Below are 11,900 nucleotides of genomic sequence, written 5' to 3' on the forward strand. Positions count from 1 at the left end.
ATCGGGTAGGAACCGGTTCGGGTCCGGTTCGGTTCCACCGGTTCCGGTTCCGGAACCGGTTTTTTTGATCATCTCTAGAAATGTATACTTTGTCTCTCTGGTCTGGTAGATGACCGGTTTTTCTGATTTTAATGGATTTTAAGTCTGTAATTACTTAATATTTAAGTGTATTTATTATGACTGTATGGCATGAGTATCTTCACGACTTCACATGGTCATATATGCGAATTCTGTAACTAGAATTTGTGAGTGATGATCTACAATGAGACTGGTAGTAGACTTATTTTGTAAACGCCAACCATCACATTAATGGCTTTGGCGCATGCATTGTTCGGACATCTACCATATTAGTGGCTTTGCACTCATGTTAATGGCTTTGCTAATGCGTCGCTTGGATAAGAGTTGGCTTTGTTAATGACTTTGTTCATGCATCTTTTGAATCAAAATTTACAGTTTACTAATGCATTGCTTGGATCAAAAATGAACATCAATAACCACATTAATTTTGCATTTTGCCATTCAAAATAAGGTAACCACATTAATGGCTATTACTTTCACATGCAATCAAATTTATGCGTCTTATGTTTCATATCGTTTTTTGTGTGTCCACAGCAGTGTACAAAATCAAGAAAAATAAACAGCTAAAACGTTTTTGTATAGCTTTAGTAAGAAACATTACATGTGTACCTCGTACACACTCGCTGCAAATTTATACTTTGTTTTTCCAGTCCAATGTCTCATCAAATCCCTGTTTTGAGTCTGGTCCGGTCATCTTAACCCATTTCTGGTCTAGTGTAATACATGTGATGTGAAATTGTTATTATCGTCAAAGTTGAAATCTACAAAGAAAAACTGTTTTATCATTGAAGTTATAATCTACTAAGAAAAATGACTACTTTAATAAAATTCTTTATAAAAGTTAACGAAAAACATAATGTATAGAATTTAGATGTGTGATAACAATTGTCAAGAGATAAACACAAACTTTACTATGTGGAAGAATTCAAATGTATAAACTAAACACGCGTATATACATCAATGAGCCCACGACATCAGCGTGATTCTTTCTTTATAAAAACCAATAAAAACAACACAACTACACAGAGAAACACAAATGGCGGGATGATGACAAAAAACAGTGTTTTTAAATTGACAGTTTTATTTAACAATTACCGAGACGACAACGACCAAAAGTTGAGAAGAAAGGAGGGCAAAGCAGTAAACCAGCTAAGGAAAGCCATAGCAGTAGCGGTCTCAAACTGCTTGCAATGATTTTGAGAACACAAACCGAGATCATTACTGATAAGAACTGTAATACCAGCAGATGCACATGCTGCTGCAAATGTAAGAGTTGATGTCACCTGAAAATTAAAGACAAATGGTTTTGAACTTAAATGAGTCATATATATAATATCATATTTTCACAACTAAAATAATTATTATCAGACACTCCTATAAAAGTATTTATATTTAATATTTACCCATTTCATTTAACACAGGATACAATATGACAATCATACCCGAATGGTGATATCGATAGGGGTGTGCATGAAACCAAAATAACCGAACCAACCCCACACAAAAACCAACAGTTTGGTTTTGTGTTTTCGAAAAACAAAACCAAATTTATGTATTTTCATTTTTTATATTGAATTTTAAGTCATTCAAAAGAATTTAATAAATAGTGTAACCCAAATATTTTAGCCAACATGTATAATAATCAGTTAATATTAAACAAAAAGATTCGGTCCCAGATTTATTGGCCAATTTTTTTTGCTCAAAATTTTCTAGTTCAAAATTCAAATGGCACGAACTGAAAAACCAAAACGAATGGTTTTCAAAACTCAAAAAACGGAATTTTGGTTTTTGGTTCGGCTTGAGTCCAACACCGACCCATGCACCCCTCTATCCAATTCTATGATTATTTCTTATTGAGTCAGTGTGATATTATACCAAGTTTAAAAAGGTGAAATGAGTCTGAAGCCATCTTAACTATACTTAGATATAAAAAAAAATTCTGAATCGTTTTGTTAAATTCAAATAAAATAAAGCAAAAACGCTTAATCTGACATTTTGACTTCTCCTATGGTTAAATCATGAACTAACGTGAGACAAAGCAAAAATATACTGTTTATTATTAATTTAGGAGTTAACAAGGCGTCAAGGCCTAAATGAAGCATATATTATTTAGAGATAAACGGCATACAATGATCAATCTCAATAATAAAATAATCAGCAGTGATTAATCGTACCCCGTCACCGATAGAAAAGAGACTAACAACTCTGTAATTCTGCAACGTCCGACCAACCAAAAGGGCATGTATGTCGAGAATAGCAAGTGATAAGCTCCACATACTCTGAAGGGCAACAGCAGCAACAAGGTAGCTGACATGGCACACAATTAAAAGATTTTAATTCAACAATAACTCAAGAATACATATTTATAGAAAGTAATGTGCAGAATATTCATAAAGTGCTATATCTAAAGCAGTCATTTTTATTTGATGAAACTTACACACTAATTCTCTATAATATCAAATTTATTGCTGGACAAAGCTAAGTTTATATAACTAAAATTCCTAGCCTCCACCTCCCGTCACCCCTACCCACCACCGGAAAAACCCTAGCCTCCACCTCCCGTCACCCCTACCCACCACCGGAAAAACCCTAGCCTCCACCTCCCGTCACCCCTACCCTCCACCTCCGGTGCGCCGCCGCCGCCACCTGCCTCCTCCACCTCCAGTGCGCCACCGCCTGCCTCTCCACCTCCGGCGTGCCGTCGCCACCTGCATCCTACACCTCCGGCGACCTCCAGCCGCCGCTCCCCTACAGTCGGCGCTCACCTCCAGCCACCGTTCACCACCTGCATCCGCCGACCTATTGTCCATATCCATCAACAAGCGGTCATCCAAATAATGATATGAAGTCCCCCAACGTAAGAAAACCCTAGCTCCGAAAATCTCGGGCGATCCACGGCGGCATGGATTCAGAAGAATGGGAACAACCACGTAATCGGAAAGGGAAACGGAATGATCATTAGGCTCAAGGTAATAACAAGGTTTTATCGAAGTTTTTTGTCTCAAATCTTCCCCCAAAGTGTTCTTCGCAAGACTTAAAAGATGTTATGGGTAGCTTTGGTCGTTACGAAGGTTCCTATATAGCTAGGAAGCTGGATAAATGGGGCAAGAGGTTTGCTTTCGTATCGTTTTCCGAGGTGAAAGATGTCAAACGGTTGGGAGATGAGTTATCAGATGTATGGATCGGTTCGTATAAGTTGTTTATTGCGATTGCTCGGTTTGTGGATGGTGAGAATATAGATAGACCCGATTCTGGTAATAGGAGGAAGACGGCTTCTGTTCCTGTTAATAGCCATGCAAAACCTAGTGGTCAAGCAAACCCTAGTTCCGAAGGATCCGATAGGAATGGGGTTCCTTATGCATCAGTTGGTAATGGGCGTTCCTTTGTTGATTCTTTGTTAAATCGGAACAAAGTAGATGAGATTAAGGTGGATGATTCGGTGGAACGGTTTTCTCATTGGAAGGGATGTGCTCTTACCGGGAGGGTGGTGAATCTTCACACGTTAACTTCTTTGAAAAAGTTGGTTCGGAAGCATGGTTGGAGATCATTAGATATTAAGTATCTGGGAGGGCTTTCAGTGGTGTTGGTATTCTACGTTAGTGGGGATAGGGATGCCTTCCTGAATGACAAAGACAAATGGTCAGACTGGTTTGAGTGTTTAGAACCTTGGTCTGATAGAACTAGTGTGGAGGAGGGTCGGATCGCCTGGCTCCAGGTTCATGGGGTTCCGGCTCAGTTGGTGTTAGACGAGGTATTCGATTTAATTGGAAGCAGATTTGGCAAGGTGGTTCAATCGGCTTCCTTATCTGCTGAAGAGAACTTATCGTATACTCTCATCGGTGTGTTGAGTAAAGAGTGCAAACGGATTGTGGATCGGGTGGACATTAATTGGAGGGGAAAATTTTTAAAGTGTGGGTGGATGAAGATGTTGGGGAATGGATACCGGAATGTGTAGTAGAGTATGAAGAGGATGATGGTTCCGTTTTACCGGAGGAGGATAAGTGTGATGATAATATTGTGCAGGATGAGTTTCATAATGTGCATCGTGAAGAGGGCGAATGTTCTCAAGCTAATGAAGTTTATGTCAGGGAACATGTTGTTAATGGGTTGGATGGTTGTGTGAACGATAATTCTAACGTGATGGTCGGTGAGTTTTCGAACTCTTATGATCATTCTAATGAGGAGGCGGTCGAGAATGGTAACGGTGATAGTACAAATGTTTCTGCGTTGAAAGGCAAGGGACATAAGAAGTTCAGACGGAAGTCTTTATTTTCTAATCGGAGTGGGGGTAGTGGTTCTATGGAGCGTCCTAAGAAGAGACCAAGGGAGGATTTAGATATTTTGATCTTGATAGGCCTTCGGATGTTACTAGGGGTATCGAGACAGGTGTTGAAGGAGTGTTCTTAACACCGGATCTTAACAAAGGGCAGTCTACTAATACGGAGGTGGTTCGAGACATCGAGGGAGAGACTGCGGAGCCCTCGATGATTGGTAGAGGTATTGATCAGGTGCAACACCAAGGTCCGATTGAGGTGGAGTTGGAGAAGACCATTGAGTTGAGTAAGGCGTTAGGTGTTAAGAATTTGCAAGATTTTGTTTCTAATGTTAAAGAGGTTCTTGTTTCCGAAGGCTATCAAGAAGGTGTTCAATGAATGTTTTTTCTCTGAACATTCGTGGGTTAGGGAGTTCTAGCAAAGCCGATTGGATTCGAGGTCTTCGAGTCCATCATGAGGTTAGTTTTATTGTTTTACAAGAGTCGCAATTTGTTTCCTTGGATTCTGTGGATGTGGGACGGTTTTGGGGTTATGGTGAGTATTCATTTGATTGGGTTCCTTCGTCTGGAAGGTCGGGTGGGTTATTATCGATATGGGATTCCCAAGTCTTTCGTATGGAAAGGGTGGTCAAGAATAATAATTGGCTTCTAGTTTCGGGCACTGTGAAAGGAAAGAGTAGCTTGTTTCATATTCTCAATGTTTATTCTCCTCAAAATCTAGTTACTAAACGAGCACTTTGGAGGGAAATTCGTGATTTGATCGGGGAGGGTAATGGGAGGTGGATTGTGGCAGGAGATTTTAACTCGGTTCGGTGTGCCGAGGATAGGCGGAATTCTTTGTTTAATGTGGGTGAGGCCAATGAGTTTAACGATTTCATTGATGATTCGAATCTTCATGAGTACTCCTTGAAAGGGAGGCGTTTTACTTTTGTTGCAGGAAATAAATTAAGCCGTATTGACAGAATCTTCGTTAATTGGGGTTTCTTTATGGAATGGCCGTGTGCGGAGTATATTGCTCTCGAAAGGAATAAGCCGGATCATAGTCCGTTGGTTTTGAAAATTGGTTCTTCCAAGAACTATGGTCCCAAACCGTTTAGGTTTTTCAATTCATGGCTTGGTAGAGAGGATTTTGGGACGTTGGTTAAGAAGACGCTTGTTGATGGCTCGTTTCATGGTTCTCCGGACGCGAGATTGTTGTATAAATTTAAAGCTTTGCGTGATGCTATCTCTAGATGGGCGATCGATTGTAAAGCCAAAGAAAAGGAGGAAAGGGTTTTATTGGAGGAAGAGTTGCGTGATTTGGACCAAACCATGGAGGTTCGGGATTTGTTGGAAGAAGAGACATGGTCTTTAAGCGAAATTAAAAGACGGCTAGGCGAGTTGGATAATCATTATTACCGGGATTTGAAGCAAAAGGCTCGGTGTAATTGGGCGATTCATGGAGACGAAAATTCTCGATTTTTTCACGGTTTTATTAATAAACGTAAAGCTTCAAATTATTTTTCGGGTTTGGAAGTGAATGGGGCGTGGGAAACAAACCCGGTTCTCATTAAAAAGGAAGTTTTGCGTTTCTTTGCTGGTAAGTTTAAAGAATCCATTACACATCGGCCTCGGTTGATTGGATATGGGTTTTCGGTCTTGTCTTCGGTGGAGGCGGATTTTTTGATCAGTGATTTTTCCGTGCATGAGATCAAGAAGGCGGTTTTTGAATGCGGTAGTGACAAAGCTCCTGGGCCAGATGGTTTTAATTTTAGGTTCATTCGGTTTTTTTGGGAGTTGTTCGAGAAGGATTTTGCGGATATTCTTGATCATTTTCATAGTGTTAAAAGTTTTTGCTAGGGGGTTGGATCGTCTTTTATCACCTTAATTCCTAAGGTAAACAATCCGTCATCTTTGGGGGATTTTAGACCGATAAGTCTCATTGGTTGTATTTTAAAGACTGTGTCGAAGGTGTTAGTGAATCGACTCAAAACGGTTATGAATAAGATTGTCTCAGAGCATCATCGGCTTTCTTATCAGGAAGATATATTCTTGATGGCCCTTTGGTGGCTAATGAGGTTATTGCTTGGGCTAAGAAGAGGGAGAGAAGAATTTTTATGTTCAAGATTGACTTCGATAAAGCCTATGATAATGTGAATTGGGAGTTCTTGTTGTCGGTTCTTTCTCAGATGGGTTTTCCTTCGGTCTGGTGTGATTGGATTAGTGGTACTTTGTTGGCAACCAGATCATCTGTTCTTGTTAATGGATCTCCTACTTTCGAATTTGGGTGTCATAAAGGCATTCGTCAAGGTGACCCGCTATCGCCTTTTCTTTTTATTATTCTGATGGAGGCTTTTTCAGGTATGTTGAAACAAGCCTGTGATATAGGTGCGTTTCATGGTATTACTCTTCCTAATGAAGGTCCTACTTTATCCCATCTTTTTTATGCGGATGATGCTATGATTATGGGAGAGTGGTCTTCTTTTAATTTTGATAACTTGAAACGTATTCTTCGCATATTTTACTTGTGTTCGGGGCTAAAGATTAATCTCCATAAATCAGTGTTATTTGGAGTAGGTGTAGAAGATGGTGAGATCGATATCCAAGCTGGTTTCATGGGTTGTAAGCCGGGTAGAATCCCGTTTTCTTATCTAGGGATTATGGTTGGTGCTAACATGAATAGGGTGGTTAATTGGGAACCGGTTGTGTCCAAGTTCAAGAAGAGGCTTTCTAAATGGAAAGTTAATTCGTTATCTATTGCCGGTCGGGTAACCCTTATTAAATCGGTGCTGGATAGTCTTCCCACTTATTATTTTTCGCTTTTTAAGGCACCCAAGAAGGTTATCAATGATTTAGAAGCTTTGATGAGAAGGTTCTTATGGGGTGGTTCGGATGAAGTGAGGAAGATGTCATGGGTGGCTTGGGAGGTAGTCACCAAACCTATAAAAGAAGGGGGTTTAGGTATCGCTCGTTTAGAGGTTAATAATCAAGCGCTGATTACTAAATGGCTTGGGAGATTTCTAAACAATCATCACGCGATGTGGAGAAGAGTAGTGTTGTCTATTCACGGGTCCTCGCGCTGTTGGGGCTTGCTCCGGTTAATAATGGGATTCCCGGGGTTTGGAAGAATTGTGTTATGTTTTGGAACAAATTTAAGGTTGATGGTGTGGGTTTTAATAGAGTGATCCGGGCCACAGTTGGGAATGGTCGCCAAGTTCGGTTTTGGATGGATTTGTGGTTGGGTTCGGCGCCGATTATGGACAAGTATCCGTCCTTATATGCGGTAGAAAAACATAAAAATGTCTTGTTAGCAGATCGGTTGGTGGTCACTGGATCCTCTCGTCGCATTGTGTGGGATTGGCTTAGAGCTCCTTGCTCCCAACAGGAGGTGATCGAGAAGCAAGAGTTGGAAGATCTCCTTCAAGGGGTGGTGATGGTTGACCGTGAAGATTCATGGTCTTGGGCGGTTGGTAGCTGCAAAGAGTTCGAGGTTTCGTCGATTAAAAGATGGATGGTGCGGTCCGTTGTGGATGCTGGGAGTTTCGGTTTTCAATGGAGCGATTGGGTCCCGAAAAAATGTAATATTTTTATGTGGAGGGCCGTTCTGGATTGTCTTCCAACCAAGGAGGCTTTAGCTAGGCGTCATTTGCATTGTGATGATCATAGTTGCGCTTTATGTGAGAGTAATGAGGAATCGCTCGAGCACTTGTTAACCGGGTGTTTCATTTCTATGGCCGTTTGGAATGCGATTGGTTCATGGTGCAACATCCCTAGATCTTTTGTTTTCCATGTCAATGATTTAGTGGAAGTGCATAAGGTTAGTGGTGCGACGGGGAACAAGAGATTGATTATTCATGGCATTGTCATCATTACTTGTTGGAGGATTTGGCGGGCTAGGAATGAAAAGATTTTTTCGGGCAAGAACACTAAGGTGGTAGAAATGGTTGCGGATATAAAATCTTTGGTTTTCTTTGGTACAAAAATAGATCTAAGATAGGGGTAGTGGATTGGAAAAGATGGTGTTTATTTGATGTAACGTGATTGTTGTTATTGGTTTTTGGCTTTCGGCGTCTATCTCCGTCTTGGTGATAGTCGTTGGTTGTGTTTGTTTTTAATGAAAGTCAATTTTCAAAAAAAAAAAAAATTCTCTATAATAGTCCGTATAACTAGTCTCCCCCTACTTCTAGCATCTAACTAAATTTAAGGATTCACCGGACTACAGGAGTTTTAATGTCACATTTCTCTATCTTAATCAAAATAACAATTAAAGATTTTCAAAAGGCTATGTCTTCCCCTACTGAAATCATTATTAATCACCATAACCTTAATTCAGTTCTTCATTAGATTATTGCAAAAGCAAAGCAACATCCATGCCAACATTCAAAGAACTCACTTGATTAGACTTTTCATTATACTCAACCACCTATGGTGATTTCATTATATAAACTCTAATCAAGTGACAACTATGAACAGTGGCAAAGATGTTACTCCAGCAACAATCCTATCAAAAACCACTAATCAAGAATATGGTGATTAATCATAATTACGCTAGGGAAAAACATAGCCTTTAATTAATCATTATTTACTATTTTGATTATGGGTAAAATTTACTAAAATTAATTTTATTTGATGCAATACACGCTAATAGTTCATATCATTAGTCTTCCCTTATCTCTAGCATCAGAATTAGGTATTTGCAGGAGTCTTAAATGCCACTTTTCTCCATCTTAATCACAGGCATAGTTCATAAATATGTCTACCCCTACCAATACTATGTTTAATCACCATAATTTAAATTAATTGCCTCTTGATCTTATTATTGCACCGGTAAGTAACGCCATGCGACCATTCACTGCACAGCAGCCTCTTAATTAATATTTTCATAATGAATTAACACCAGTGATTAAAATACTGTAGTTTTCCATTCCTGATGCTTCTCTCTCACTTAGGGATGAGCATCTTGTACCGAACATCGTTACCGACTTACCTTACCAAACCAGTATCGACAGAACACAATAGGTATCGGTACTCGTTTTCATAATTGGTACACTTCGATGTCGGTTTTTTTTAATAGTACTGGTACCGAGTCAAAAAAAAACGGTATGGTATTCGGTATATGGTTTCACTCTTTTTCGGTCTCTGTCCGATATCAAATCTACTCTCATTCAATCAAACAGAATAAATACTCTTGTCACAGTAACTATCACAACACCAACTAAATTTCCTAATACAGCTCCAATCTCTAGCTTAATTTTCAAATGCAGAAGCTAAATCAATCAGCAACATAGTTCTTTCTAGAACACAAATTACGTTTCCAACTAACGAATTTTAAATCCTGTAGTTTTCCATTCCAGACGCTTCTCTCTCGTATAGAAATGAACACTTTTTACCAAATACCTGTACCGTATTGCTACCATATTGAACCGGTACCGACTAAACACAATCAGTACCAGTATCGGTACCCTTCCGCTTTGGTATTTTTAATGAAACTGATACCGATCAGTACCGAGTTGGAACAATCAGTAGAGTAAATTCAGTATATAATATATCACTCACCGATCTCATCTCTAGTCTCTAAATTTCCTAATACAGATCCAATCTCCAACTTAATTACACAATCCAGTACCTACCTAAATCTATATACAACTACTTCCACTATAAATACAAATCAAGCAATAAAATCACCAAAATAACCTAAAACAATTACCAGAAGGCGGTAACTGACGGAAAATCGGAAGTGGAAACCATAACCGCAAGCGAAACGACGGCGTAGGCGAACTGAAAAAAGCGCAAGCTAAGACCGCCGATGGTTGCCGGCATGCCTTGGATAACCTTCATCCTCACTCTCGCCGGACGGCCGTCGGCCGGCGGTGCTTCAACCGGATGCACTGACGGATGGCTGACGTTCATTACAACGACGTCGTATTGTGATTTGTAGCTATAGGTTGGGTTTGTTAGGTGTAATTTGGAGATCTAACGGTTTGATTGGATTGATGAATCAATCGTGTGAATTTGGAACAGTCAGTGATTCGATTTGGTTGAGTAGAGTTACAGTTATGGTGTATGACCTAATGTTAGTTAAGATTGATTAATTAATTGTGATTAGTGTCTTACATTACATACCACTACGGCACTACCTAGTACCTACCAGTCTACCACCATTAGATACTCGCTTTTAATTAATACCTAACCAAATAATACAATTACACGGGATACACCGGATAACAAATTATGCTGCTGTCTCTTTTTAAATGACAAAACCGATCATATTAAAAACAAAGTTATACTCTTTTAGTGTCGATAACTCTTTTTATATATGTAGTAGCTTTGATGGTTAAGGAATGCATCGAAATGCGTCAAAAACAAAATGAACGAAGACTTGTTGATTCTCATAACGAGATTTCTCGTGCTAAAGATAGTGCACATACCCTCAAACCTTAAAATTTTGCGTGCTTCACTTCTTCGTCTCTTTAATGTTGTATTGTCGGAACCAACGCTCGCTACTGCCTCATGAGTCATGGCATTTTCTGTTCTGTTGTAAGTAGGTCACTCAAAAATCAAAGACAAATTGATATTATTTAGTTTTGTAACCTAGATTATGTCTGATACGTGCAATTTAAATAGACATGTTTAGTTTAATCAATTTCTATCATCTAGGGAGATACAACCATTTATTGTTCATCTAATTATGGGTTTAACACGTGCGTTGGTTGTCTTTTAACATAGCTGGCGCGTATTTTACACGTTTTTGCGTCTTTAAACGTCTTTCACATGTAATTTATCATATCTCACGTATATGATATAGTAACCATATTTCACGTGCATTAATTTTATAATCATCAAGGCCATTTCCTGTGTAAATAACATATTTATAACCTCTTTTAGTTAAAAGAACTAAATGTGTTATGTTGGGGAGCCAATATCTGTAGTTTACAAAAAGAAAGAACTAGAACAATGAAGCACGCTAGGGATGAGTTCGGTCGAAAATACCGATCCCGAAAATCGCCAAATCTTGGTATCGGTACCGGTACCGAAATATTCGGTTCGGTACCGGGACGGTACCGGTATTGAAGGTAAAAATTCGGGAAATACCGGTACCGTACCGTACCGATCGCGAAACTCAAAACTTTGGTACCGATTCGGTACCGAAGGTACCAAATCGGTACCGATTTCGCTACCGGTGCCGGTACAGTATCGGTACCAAGTACCAAATGTTCATTCCTAAAACACACGTATTAAAAGACCACTCGTGTAATTTACTCGCATTTAAATAAATATATATGAAAATAATATTATTTATAAACGAATTAAAATACTTCTAAATAACTTAACAAGAAAAGTTACTTGTTGCAACACATATCAGCTTCTTGAACCATTGGTGTTACGCCAAGTAAATTGTTACATGTTTATCAAATAACCATAAAACTCGTGTTTTTTATATATTTTCGAATATCATTTTCTTGTGTTCATTAAAATTAACCGGACCACTCCATCTTTAATAATAAAACAATTAACACAACAATAAAATGGCAGTTACAAATACTTTTCCTACTGACATGTTATATAATTG

General features: G+C 39.0%; 1 protein-coding gene across 1 annotated transcript; it reads right to left on the bottom strand.

The window, feature by feature from the left end:
- Window positions 1-710: 710 nt before the first annotated feature.
- On the bottom strand, window positions 711-10,240 carry LOC143558388 (CASP-like protein 5A2). The gene is made up of 3 exons (XM_077047236.1): window positions 10,038-10,240; window positions 2,253-2,385; window positions 711-1,361 (listed from the first exon to the last, which is right to left on the bottom strand). Exons 1-3 carry the CDS (start codon window positions 10,238-10,240, stop codon window positions 1,170-1,172), a joined length of 528 nt encoding a protein of 175 aa, XP_076903351.1. The 3' UTR covers window positions 711-1,169.
- Window positions 10,241-11,900: the final 1,660 nt, after the last annotated feature.

This window comes from Bidens hawaiensis, unplaced genomic scaffold (genome assembly GCF_021521415.1).
Source record: "Bidens hawaiensis isolate Kalapana, Puna unplaced genomic scaffold, B.hawaiensis_p1.1 tig00019448_1, whole genome shotgun sequence".
NCBI classification, from domain to species: Eukaryota; Viridiplantae; Streptophyta; class Magnoliopsida; order Asterales; family Asteraceae; genus Bidens; species Bidens hawaiensis.